Raw genomic sequence first — 13,239 nt, 5'->3', positions numbered from 1 at the left:
AAAAAATGTAATCCACACTGTTTCTTCACTCACATTATTCTAAGAGGTCTCAGGGGATTTTAAAAATCCTCTTTTGTACAGCATTTCGTTTCTGAGAAATTCAGAATCGCTCAGTGTCATTTATCTTCCCAACATCACTGTGAAGGTGGGCTTTCAGCTTCCCAACTCCCGACCCCTCCGGCTGACAACAAACAGTCGTTTCTTGCTAAGGGAGAATCAAATCATAGTGCTCGCCGTGATGTGCAGCCCATGCACAAGGCCGGGCGTGACAGATGGCTGACAGTGGGTACTGCATCTGGGGAGAGCAGACATCACTGACAGCCAAAAGAGGAGAGAGAATGAGCCCTCTTGTCAGGGCATCCCACAGGAAAAGAGAACTTCCAGACCTTAACTGGTTGCAACAACAGAAGAAGTGAAGAATGTGCCCTCAGCCCTACTTATTTCGGAAGGAGTGAGACATTGAATGCAATAAACATCTGATCCCTACTTACCTGGGTACTGAGCTCTAGGCTTAGTTAGGGAAAAACTATCAACTGAAATCCTTTCCTAATGCTCAGTAATTTCTGTAAGAATGAATTTGTAGGTTCAGTACTGTACATCATGTTGAAATCTAACAAAAGGTATTTCAGTTTCCTTCCACTGTAGTTAATTTCTGTTAGTGTAATTCAGTTTCTATAATATTAACACACATGGTATTTACTAGGAAATCCATCAAAAATCCCAGCCTAAATATGAAAGGAGTTTAATTTTCACCTAAGAGAGCTAAATTTGGAACTACTTTTATGCTATAAGGGCAATCAACTCAGTAAACACCAGTTTTCCAGGAAAGGACTGAGGGAGAAACACATTCTGCAGCAGATCACTTATATCACACTTTGGGCTCCTTGGAACTGGAGCTTATTGATTTAAGATGATATTAAAGAATCAAAAGATGGAATCATGGGGGCCAGCCCAGTGGCACAGCAGTTAAGTTTGAGTGCTCCGCTTCAGTGGGCTGGGGTTTGCTGGTTTGGATCCTGGGAGTAGACTTACACACTGCTTATCAAGCCATGCTGTGGTGGCGTCCCACATATAAACTAGAGGAAGATGGGCACGGATGTTAGATCAGGGCCAATCTTCCTTAGCAAATAGAGGAGAATTGGTGGCAGATGTTAGCTCAGGGCTAATCTTCCTCAAAAAAAAAAAAAAAAAGAAGAAGATGGAATCATGAAAACTTTGTGGAAAAGAAAAAGCCCCACTTTAACAAACAGCTGGGTGATTTAATATACACACTATAATAATATTTACACTATATATTAATATTAATATACACACTATTTTTAAATTAGAAAATAGATCCTTGATGTGCTTTTTGTTTCTTAAAATGTACCAAAAGTTGCCATAATAAGCGAAATCTGGAGATATCTGAGAATGAAAGGGAATCATTGCTGTATTTGTACGTAAGTGCTCTCTCCGTCTCTGCCTGTCTCCTTCCTCTGTAATCCACTGGGAGCCTCCCGTGCCACCTCTCATTGTCTGGACAGGTCAGCTGACTCTCTCCATCCCCCACTGTGAACCCCGCACATACAAAACTGGACCAGAAGAAACACTTCCTATACGCCGTGCTTTCCACCAACACATCAACTAACTAATTGGATAAACACTAGCAAAGGCATCTTTTCTGCAGGATTTTCCTTTAAACGTTATTAAACACTGCTTCACACAAGATCCACCAGGTACTGGAACAAGAGTGGGGCTGTGTCTGGACCCCACGTTAAGATGGGCAGTGACTGTACAGGAAATGGCTGCCTTTACAAGCAGCAATGACAAACGACAATACAAATGCATAGTGAGAAGGACATACGGCTGCTGACCGGGACCAAAGACTCGGAGCAGCTGTCAGAAGTCAACAGAAAACTATGATCCTATTACTTCCGGTTGTGACTTTTATAAAATTAATAGTTGATTTTTCAGAAATATCTGACAAATGTTGAAGCCAAATGTTAGCACTCATTCCAATGCCAATAATTTGGGGATAGGAGGAGGGCTATACTATTTTAAATTTTATATTTAAATTTAGAAAACTTTTCTTAAAATCAAGAATACTTTTAATGACTAGGTTAGAAATTCCTAAAATTCTGCAAAAAAAGATATTATTTCTGCTAAAAAAAGTTAGCTTATAGAAGATAAGCAGATCTAAATGTCATTACAAAATACACAGAAATAAGACAGATTCATTTGTAGAACCATTTAATATCTACCTTTGTTTTGCTGTTTTCTTTAATTTTGTAAGTATTTTGGAAAATGCTACCTGGATGTATTTCATACATCCTTATCAACTACGTTAAAATATTGCTAGAAGAAAGAGAGAATAAAACTAGAGTAAGCGTACTATCAAATCTGTAGCCTGGAGGGTTAAAATTAAATCTAAGGAAGGATTTTCAAGTGCGGAGACATCTAACAAGTGTTTCCTGGAGGTGTGGGCTGGGCTCAGGTACAGTTGAGTAAGGAGATCTCTGAAGCATCTTCCTGAACTGGGATTATAGTAAATATATTTGCTTGTTTACCAAACTACACGCATATTGTGTTTCTTAGTCAATAAAAGAACTATCATAAAGAGGAATTGGGGATGAGAATGAAGTTTAATGCAGTTGAACCATGTAAATCTCTGCCTCTAGTGATCACTTTCAAAGGCCTCTTGCAAAAATGGGGCCATTGTCTATAAAACACTGTTTTCATCACCCAACAGTCCCACAATTTACTCACCATGTGTGCCCGAAATAACGCAGGAATGAAGGACTGGTTAGATAGGTTGAGGGTCCTGGAGGAGTCCTTCAGGACGTAGATATTGCCAAAGTCAACTTGAATGGGATGCACATAGATAACTGGGCCTTCTCCGATGCTCTTTAAGTGACATACCTGTGTTCCCAGAGAGAGAAAGAACACAGGAATAGCTGAAAATGGCTGACCTGTAAAATCATTTGACACAGAAGCCTCTGGACACCCCTTTAATAAAAAGCAGGGGCATAAAAGGGTCCTTTTAGAACTGACATCCCTTCTCCCTGGTACTCTGTGGCCAGAGGGACACAGGGATGTCCATGCTGGTCAGACCTATGAATCCAGCCTGGAATTCCTCCCTAAGAAGGATGAACCACTTCCTTGGGTCAGCCCAGAGCCGTCCACTGAGGGGAAACCAGGATAATGGTCCTCTGTATGCCACCCGGCACTCCAGCCTCAAGAACACTTAGCGTGGGGTTAAGGACCTGCACTTCAGAGTCAGATGTGTCTAGACTGAGTCCTAGCTCTGCTGCTTTACTAGTGGCATGACAGGGCTGTCCACTGCATACAGTTGTGCAGGTGGGGGCTGAAATCCACCTTGCTCTGCTCCCCTTGTCCTGTGCCCTTGGCCAGGCACTGTGTCTGCCTGAGGAAGGGGGGTCTTTTTCTTTCATAAAGTGCTACCTGCTCAGCAAACGACGCTCTCGTGGACTGCATCTGTGCAGGGCAGGCACAGTGTAGGCTGGTAGGGGACCTGGACTGGTGGCATCTTTCAGGGTGGCCTGCTTTAGTGATGCTGCTTTATAATTCAGGTGGCTTATCTACGGCATCTTACACGCAGGAGGCAAAAGCAAAATCCTAGTTTATCACAGTCTCGAAGCAACTAGAATCACTTCAGACAAATGTATGCTGACGTTATCCGGCTTCCAAGTAAACCAAATGTCTAGAGATTCATAGCCTCTTGGGCCCTTCCTTAAGGATTCAAGATTCAGGATTCATCCTTTGATTCAGCTCAAGCAGCAGAGAACTTTCCATGTCTCCCTCTTCCTGTGCTTGGAGAGAGATGACTTCTCTCAAGAGCTTCAGTAGGCTAGTTTCGTCTGTAAGTCCAATTATATATAATATGTGATATAAATAGGAATTATTTATTTAAATTTTTTTTTTTTTGAGGAAGATTAGCCCTGAGCTAACATCTACTCCCAATCCTCCTCTTTTTTGCTGAGGAAGACTGGCCCTGAGCTAACAACCGTGCCCATCTTCCTCTACTTTATATGTAGGATGCCTACTACAGCATGGCCTGACAAGCGGTGCCATGTCTGCACCCGGGATCCGAACCGGCGAACCCCGGACTGCCAAAGAGGAATGTGCAAACTTAACCACTGTGCCACTGGGCTGGTCCCCACAGGAATTATATATTTGTAATATATCATATACATATGTTTATATATACATCCAGTAATTTACAGGAAAAGATCCAGTGAGCAGAGAGTGACACCAATCTTGGAGCCCACGTGCAGCAAGCTAGTGACCCCCAGCATTGCCCCAGGAACAAGTGAGGAGGATGTTAAACATACCAACGTGCCGGCCCTCTCCCCTCAGGGATTCTGATTTAATGGGTCTGGAGAGGGAGCAGGCGTGTCTGAGTGTGTGTGTGAGAAACTCCTGGTAGGAGTTTAAGAATAATTCCCATAGAACACCACTACTTTTAGACATTTTCGCAAACAGATTCCCGAAGTAACACAGCACTAGTATTTTATCATTGTGGAGTGAGAATGTAAAACTCTAGAACTATAAACAACTGGAGGATTTGTGAATATGGTGTGTGCCTTAAACGTGGAGGCTTGAAATGCCTGGCGAGAAGTACAGCGATTTTTAACTGCAATTCTAAAAATTGGCTCTCACCATAGGAGGGTCCTGGCTCCCGAAGGTCGAGATGTACACTGTGGACCTGCATTCTCCAGTGACCTGGGTCTCCAGGGCCAGAGGTATGTGAACAGTGCTGTGGGGGGGGATGATTCCGCAGGGGCTGGGACTAGAAAGCAGCACGGCGGGTGCATGCTCATGTACCTGGTGGGCGAGACCAGCCAGAGGGATAGGCATGAAGTCAACAGCACGGTATGAAATCAACAGCATATTAGATTATTTTGAAACAAACGTTGTCCTGAGTCCATGGAGATTCTTTAGAAACGTATCATTGTTCAAGCAAGTAAATGGGGATGAGCACCCCAATGCAGCCTAAAGGAATTTTGGCTAAGTGCATAGGGCCCCAAATCCAAATTGCACAACCCAGCAGAGTGCAGAAATTATCCACAACGTGAATTAGTTCAGGACAACAGCTTCCCACGGTCCGACTCCTTAACCCGGCCTCCCACGCCTTCCTGCTTTGTTCCCCACCACCTCTTCCCTTTGCGCGCCACCAATAGAGGCCACTGGTATTTCCCGAACACATGATACTGCTTCCACTTCCAACCCTTTGCACTTATGGTTCCTCTTCCTGGAACGCTCGTACCCCTTGACCTGCCTGCACCTTCATCCCGAATGCCCCCAGGTGTCTCCAGTGCTCCCGAGTCAGGGCTCTTCCTCTGTCCCCAGGGAGCATCCTGCAGTCCTGGTTCACAGCGTACAATATCAATGTGTCCATCTTCTCCATGGGCTGTAAACTTCCTAGGGCACCACCTGGGCCTCTCCGCAAGACAGGCCCACTTTCTGGCCCAAAACATATGCTTACTACATGTTTTCTAAATGGAGACGTAGGTAGGTGAATGAATGAATGTTGCCCAGTGTTTACGAATGCGTGCCCCTCAGAACCCTGCTCCGTAGCATATTACTTGCTTTTACGTGACAACACAAAATAAAACTTTTAAAATCCCACGGCCAAATAAGTTTGAGTAATTCTGGGAGACGCTTTTCAGAGCCTTGGCTCCCGGAGAGGAGAACAGAGGTGCAGGTTTCCCCTGTCCAGTTCACTCTGGTCTATCCGCACCTGGCCTGGTCCAACACGGCCTAATCTAACACAACCTCCCTCTGCAGCAGCGTTCTGCCCGGCCCTGCTGGACCCCGCGGGCCAAAGGAAGAAGCAGCAATACTGATTCCATCTTTATCGACGTTTTGATATTTTATTTACTATGGATTTTTTGGCATTAATTTTGATTTCTTAAAATGTGGCATGAACATATTATTGATCTTCATTACTGAGTTTTTTGACTCCTCCCTAAATTTTGCACTTGAGGCAAGTGCCTCACCCTTTTCCCAGCCCAGCTGTGCAGACATAGCTTCCTCATGGTCCCAGATGCAGGCCCTGCTCTGAGTGCGTGAGACACCTGTGCGCCGCTCATGGCTCGCCGCTGTGCTGTCGAACATCTGAAAGTTAGAAAAGTTGTCTCCTGTCACCCAAACCCTAGGTTCTGATTTTGTCTCAGAGAAGCCACAGAACAATTTTAATGCCCTCTTTTATGTGAAAGGCCTTTGACCAGCGAAGGGTAGCTATTTCGTCCCAGCTAAGTCCTCTCTGTTCCATATTAAACACTGTGTTTGCTCCTCATATGACTTGGAATCCTAGATGTCGTAGACTGACATTCAGGTTTCTCCAAACAAAATTTGCTTTTTTTCAAGTTTCCATCAAAAAAATACAATGTCAAGATCTGAAGACAAAATTCTAGCACTGCTTGACCGGTGGCTATCTCCATCCTTTAGCCGAACACTGTGTTTCTCCGATGCAGTCTAAACCAACCTTGGTTCTGTGGCACCACGCTGGTCTTTTAACTCATTTGAACTTGTAACCACATAAAACCCCTAGTTGATTTCTTTTTTGAGTGAACTTTTATTAGAGTATTGTATTTATAGAACTGAGTTTTATTTTTACTTTTTGAGGAAGTTGGCCCTGAGCTAACATCCGTCCCCAACTTCCTCTATTTTATATGTGGGACGCCTGCCACAACATAGCTTGATAAGTGGTGCATAGGTCCGTGCCCAGGATCTGAAGCAGCGAACCCCAGGCCGCCAAAGAGGAGCACATGAACTTCAACACTACGCCATCGGGCTGGCCTCTAGAACTGAGTTTTAAACCCAAATGCATTCTTGGTAAAGTGCATCTATTAGTAAACTTCCATTACTCTAGTCTGGACATATCTTTTTGAATCTTTATCCACATATGTTTAACTGCTTAGTCCCCTACCTAGCTAGGTGTAGTGGCATGCGGACAGATCCATTTCACAAAACACTAAGAAACAATTCCTCCTTTCTCCTTCCTGTATTAACTCTAGCCTTCTGGTCCAACAAGTCCATCTATAAATATTGTATTACTATATCTTAGTGATGCTGTTCAAGTTACAGCCATAGACATAAATGAAAACTCTTAGCTCTGCCTCATTTCCCAGGCATGGTTAATTCATAGGCAATTATTAGCAGGTGCAACTTCTGCAGGTTGGCTTAAATGACTCTCTCCCTTCTTTATCAAAGGCAGTTTCCCTGGGAAATAACCAACTGTTTACACCTGCAGCTGCTCACTCCTGCAGGTGGCAATCCAGCTGCGGTTTTATAATACCAATCCCCAGATTATCCCAGGGTGGAAAATCAGAATTACATAAAGCCATGTGTCCAGGAATATTGCTCTTTAGAAGGATTTCTCTTTCTCATCGAGGGAATCCAACTGAAGAAAAATCAACACTGAAAAAGGATAAAGTAACTCACCTGAGGCAGGACCTCATAGCATCCTGGGAGATCATCATGATTGACAAGCTGGACCGCTTTCTCATATGGGTACTTCAGGAAGCAGCGCCCGAAGTCCACCTCTGTATTAACCACTTGGAGGGTGGGTACCACACACCTGCTCACAGGAAGGAGCCCATTAAAGAATTCAAAAGCACAGAGAGCTTGTTTACATATGGAGCACGCAGAGTCCCAAGTTAAGCACATTTATCACTGTCACATAGTAGTTTTTCTCTAATAACTACATTAATCATTTTCAAATCTTCCCTCCTGTCATCTCTGTCCCTTAGCCCCCAGTCACCACTTTTTAATCAAAAAAGAGCTAGAAGCAGGACTCCTTAAACAGCTGTCTTCCGTGGGTAATGACTAACATTTCCACTGTTTTTCATTGGCCTTCCCTGGGCAAGGGGCCCCCACAGTGCAAGTTCCTTAGGGCAGAGGATCTGTTTTCACGGTAAACAGGGCCAATGCCACCAGCATGGGGTCCTAACTAGCTGTGACACTTTGGACCAGTCAGAGTCCCCTGAGGCCTAGCAACAGCTCAAGCCATCTAAATGATGGTAATAATTGTAATTCCTATGCAGAACAGCTGTCTTGGATCAGTAGGCTCCGGCAGCTGCTCGACCCAGAACTGGCTGTGTGACAGTGGTGCTCAGTATGGCGGGGGTGGGGTGGGGGAGAGGGAGGGAGAGTTGTGCTTGGGGAGCAGAGAAACTGAAGCCCTGTGTGTGCAGTTGGCCTACTATTAGGTGACTTGGGTTTTATTTTGTGTCTGTGCATCTCAAAGTTGGACCTGCTCTGCGGCACTGTCACAATATAGGGCAATGGCAAGGAGCACTGGTGTTTGATCAGTCAGAGCCAGGTTCAGACACTGACCCTCCCAGCGCAAGCGGGCGAGTCTCTTTCCCTCCCCGAGTCCCATTTCGCTCATAGGTAAAATGAAGGTAATTCTAGGGATTGACAGGAGCGTCATTAACTCTTCTTAGGGTGTTGTGGGAAACACGGGAGAGCCCGGTGAATAGCATAGCACAGTGCCACGCAGGGCTCAGGAAGAGACGATTAATCCCGTGGTAGGGGCACAGCGAGCCATCACTGCTGGCTCTCTGGGAGAATTCTTGAGGGAGCAAGTTCTAAAAGCAACTCTTCTGTTGAGAGTCTTTGAGTAGTTCCTACAGATTACACCAAAAATAATGACACAAAAGGATCTTGTTAACCCCAAGGTCTGGGAGGTAGCATGGATGAGTGTTGATTTTTAGCTATAATGGAAGCTGTCAGTTGACCCAGTGACTTTCGTAAAGCTAATCTTTTACTGCCTGAAATGCTGTGGCTGAGAGGGTTTCGAGTATTCGACTGGGGTCACAGAGCACACGTGGTAGGAGGGGCACAGCCTCTTAGGACCTTTGTTTTTAAATTTCTATGGATAGCTGCAGGGAAGGGGCTTGAAAGTGTCAGAATAAACCCTTATAGAAAAGAAATGCAAGACTAGGCAAAAGGCAAAGTTGGGTACAGGAAGGATCAGATGAAAGAAGTTTTGGTGTTTCTAAACAAACAAAAGAATTAGGTCTTTGAAAGGAGTACTAAGTAGATCACGGCAAGGCCTTGACCTTCAAGTTCTTTTAGGGCTGTTCTTTGGCTTCATCCAAACCCAAGACACGTGAAATGGTGCCAGTTATGACGGCCACACCAACCAGCACGTCTGCACCTTCTCTAAGGTAGGACTTCCTAAGAGTCACGAGAGACCTAAGTCCTAGGCATTGATATATTATCAGAGTTTTTCTAAGTAATTTTCCCTATTTCCTTTAGAGGGCGTTTTCACATACACACCCGAACGTCCCAGATCTGGACACTTGTTGCTTTGTCAAGAGTGTGGCCCATGATTTTACTTAGGATCACTGTCGTCATTAGTAAGTGACATATCACCCTCAGAAAGACTGTAACTTGGTCAAGGAGAGACAATTAACAAGTGGCAGAGCCAGGATCTTAACCAGACTCCAGAGCTCATTGCTGCCTCTGTGAAAAAAAAGAGAAGTTGGTGACAGTTCTCAGGGGTTTATATTGTTGGGGAGGGCCTTGTTCTGAGGGCCTGCTTGCAGCCTGCATTCAAGTCACAGTAACAGTGTCCTGAGGCAGGACTGCCTTGCGAAATGGATATTCCATCACAGGATTGTGGGCACCACTCCTTCTGCTGCATGACTTGGGAGTACTATATTTAAAGATACAAATAACAAACAGCAACTGCTTGCCTCTTTCCGCTAAAACCTTTTGACTTATATACTTGGAAAGGCAGACCCATTAGAGAGCACTATTATTCTCAACACTGCAAAACATACACATCCCTTCTCTTATCTCCACCAAAGGTGCACTTGCTGTTTTAAAGCTTTGTCACCTGAATATCAGATTCAGCTTCCCTTCCTAGGAAAGCAGAACAAATGCGGTGTGAACTGGGCCTGCTGCCTTCTGGAGAGGCAGCCCCTTACTGGCGGCTCAGAGGAGATTGGGGAGGAGAGAAAGCGGGTGAGCATGGTACCTCGCCGTAATTAGGAGTGCCAGCACTTCTTCCCCGACACCTTCCACGTCTACCACCAGGGCTAGCTCGTATTTCTGCACAGTGTTGGAGCATAAGGTCACCTGGAAAGAAAAAGGTGAGGAGCTGCTCTTCTAAAAAGTCCCGTTCCCTCCGCACAGGGGAGAAGGGAGTTGAGGGAGGGCCACCCTTGATGAGTGTGGCTTCTGAGCGCTTCACAGGATGTTTGGGGTTTTACATTTTCAGTTGAACGAGTTACATTTTGGGGTCAGGGCATGCTGAGTTTTTTCAAAGGCCAGGTTAGGACCAAATGGTTTTAGTACAATAGCTTTCTCATTTCTGAAGAGGTTGTATCAAAGAAGCCACATACCTGCGAAAGGGGAAAAAGGATCCTGAAGGATGAGCAATATGAGGCAAACTTTAATTATTGCAATTTAAATTGTTTCCTACACCTCTGGGCTATTTAAATTATGAAAATTCAATAATACACTGATAAAACACTACAGCTAAATTTCTCTTTTAGCAACATGAATGAACGTAACCATGTCAGTTCCAGAAAATGGCATACGACATCAACTAGTCTTTTTATTTTTTTACCAAAATCTTACCCCCTGCCCCCAATATTCATTATTAAAGCAGAAAATAGAAAGCTCCAAAGTCTAAAGAAAAATCTATCCAAGGACAATATCCGGCCAGTATATTTTACCCTACATTTTTATTTACTGTTGCAAAACTTTACATTTAGGCTTTTGAAGCCTGGTTACAATTTTTAATTGCTTAAAAATGATTTGTACTGGAAGAGATACTTGTAAGTCTAGAAAACAGCTTCTGGCATCAGCTAAGGCTTTTCTATCTATAAATTATGTATCAGGTACTAATTAAAATTTTTTGGGGTTGCAAAGGGAATCATTGGATGCAAATTTGAATCTGCACAGACGTGGCTGAACTGCAGATCGGGAGGGAAAATTGAAGCTTGGAGAAAGCTTTTCCAAATATAAAGGAAAAATAAAGTGAAGATGGAGTCATTGATTTGGAAAGAAAACTTGTCAGATTTCGAGAGAAGCAGCTGCGCCGGCCTGCAGAGGTTCCTAGAGACTCCAGCCCTTGCTTACGTCTCTGAGCTATGGTTTGAAGGCAGAAGAACAAGCAGTTCCGGCAGAAGGCTGTTAGGTAGATGCTATGTCTTCTAAAACCTCCCTGTACTATGTAGAAGAGGCAAAAAAAAAAAAAAGATTCATTGCAGTAGGTCTTCTCCCTGGGGAAGTCAGGGTTGGCAGGTGCTCTGATCTGAACGGCTGTGACCCCCCAAGTTTATAGGTTGAAATCCTAACCCCCAGTGTGATGGTATTATGCAGTGGGGCCATTGGGAGGTGATTAGGTCGTGAGGGTGGAGCCTTCATGAATAGGATTATAAAGACCCCACAGAGCTCCCTAGCCCCTTCCACCATGTGAGCATATGAGGAGAAGTCAGCAGTCGGCAACCTGGAAGAGGGCCTTCACCAGCACAGACCATGCTGGCACCCTGATCTCAGACTTCCAGCCTCCAGATTGTAAGAAACAAGTTTCTGTTGTTTATAAGCTGCCCAGTCTCTGGGATTTGTAATAGCAGCCCAAATGGACCAAGACAGCAAGCCTGAGAAGTTATAACGATGTATGACATCAAACCTCATTGGACCTATTGAGAAGCCCTCGGAGGAGCCAAAAACTCCCAGAAAAGATTTAGAATGAGTGGATTCATGGTGAGATATTATGAAGCATTTAAAACAAATTCTGGGGATATAACCAAAGCTGAATTAAATATTCAAAGATAATGACTAAAGAGAAAATTACCAACCTTAGCTATGAAGTCTTATCTTTTTGCTTTCCCGGAAAAGATAAAGGCGTTTCAATTTAGCAGCCTTCAATATTGCTAGACCTAACTGTTTGGAGAAGCAACAGATAAGTGAGGGAGGACAGTAAAACCTTTCTCAGTTAGACACGAAGTAATTCTGCTAGTGGCACCACAAGGCCGTGACCAAAGCATCACATTGTGGAGCTAAATATAAAGCACTGCTAGGAATGTCACATCCGCACTCACAGGAAGCCCAGATTCGGATTAAAAATCTGAGTAAACTGGGTATCATCTGTGGCATAAATCTGGACTTTTATTGGTGTAAACGATTTGAGTCTGACGGAAAGGAGGACCTAAACATCAGTGAGTTCTTAAATCTTTCTATATTAGTACTAATGGGTGCACTATCTGTATAGAGCAATTTTTTCACTAGAAATTGCTAGAATGCACTGTTCTGGTGAAGGCCAGGCATCTAGATTGATGGAAATCCACTGGAGCAGGGTCAGTTCTTTTGCCCAATACATTTGCATCTGCTTTCTTTTGCCACAGTGGTTTCTTTTCTTCCAGGCCCACTTTTCCATGTGAATTAGAGGCGCCCCCTCCCATGACCCTGGGCATACAGAGGAAACCTGAGATGTGGTCCCAACAGCTCTCTGAGGGTTGAGCTGCTGGGCCACGTCCTGGAAGGCTGTGCACTTTACCCTGATAGCCGCAAATCCTTGGGCGCGAATGGTGCCAGAGTCGGGGATGATAGTGAATTCTTTTGGTTTCATTACAGGTATTTCGCCCTTGTTCCAAAACGGTCTTTTGTTGTCTGAATACTGCTCATGACTTGAAATGCTTTTATGGCCAACGCCATCCCCAGGGACACGCAGTTTGAAGGTCATGGGGACCAAGGAGGTATTATTGAGGGAACATATCAAGGTATGAGGAAACCCTGGAAAACAAAATATGAGGTGAGAAATAAAAGCCCCATGATACCTCCCTTTACCTTCAGCTTCCCCTAGCACTGCCGAACCCCTTAAATGAGCCGTCTATGCAACTCCTCACTACTTGCTTAACTCCAGCTCTCCCTGATATTGTTTTCACTCTACAATTAATAAATCCATCTCATTCATTCAATGAATACTCATTATTCATTTATTAAGTAGTGACAATAGACATAAAAACAAGCCCCCTGGTCATCATCCAGGCCCCTCTCAAGAGGCAGCCTCTGTTATCAGTTTGCTGAATAGTCTTCCAGAAGTATATTTTGCATTTAATCTTTGCACAGAAATACAGATTTTTTTCCCCAAAAATAGAATCCTGTTTGCTCTTTTTATTTGCCCATGTGTGAAAGGAGAAGCCTGTGTGGTTTTGCCCACTGTGTGACTCAGAGCCTGCCAAGACTGTATAATTCATCTAGAACCTGTCTGGAGCT

At 44.2% G+C, this 13,239-nt stretch overlaps 1 protein-coding gene across 6 annotated transcripts in view; it reads right to left on the bottom strand.

The window, feature by feature from the left end:
• The window catches only part of HYDIN (HYDIN axonemal central pair apparatus protein), a 335,558-nt gene that overhangs the window by 186,141 nt on the left and 136,178 nt on the right, over window positions 1-13,239 (bottom strand). For all 6 annotated transcript variants that reach the window (XR_011537986.1, XM_070612302.1, XM_070612303.1 and 3 more), the window contains exons 14-18: window positions 12,521-12,756; window positions 9,992-10,092; window positions 7,447-7,582; window positions 4,660-4,824; window positions 2,746-2,898 (exon numbers count right to left, since the gene is read on the bottom strand). Coding sequence is in view for 5 of the 6 variants with exons in the window: in XM_070612302.1 (XP_070468403.1) it covers window positions 2,746-2,898; window positions 4,660-4,824; window positions 7,447-7,582; window positions 9,992-10,092; window positions 12,521-12,756 (791 nt within the window). In the remaining variant the exon portion in view is untranslated. The remainder of the gene's footprint in view (window positions 1-2,745; window positions 2,899-4,659; window positions 4,825-7,446; window positions 7,583-9,991; window positions 10,093-12,520; window positions 12,757-13,239) is intronic.

The sequence above is a fragment of the Equus przewalskii genome, chromosome 3 (assembly GCF_037783145.1).
Source record: "Equus przewalskii isolate Varuska chromosome 3, EquPr2, whole genome shotgun sequence".
Classification (NCBI taxonomy): domain Eukaryota; kingdom Metazoa; phylum Chordata; class Mammalia; order Perissodactyla; family Equidae; genus Equus; species Equus przewalskii.
This window is presented reverse-complemented; position numbering and strand designations above follow the sequence as displayed.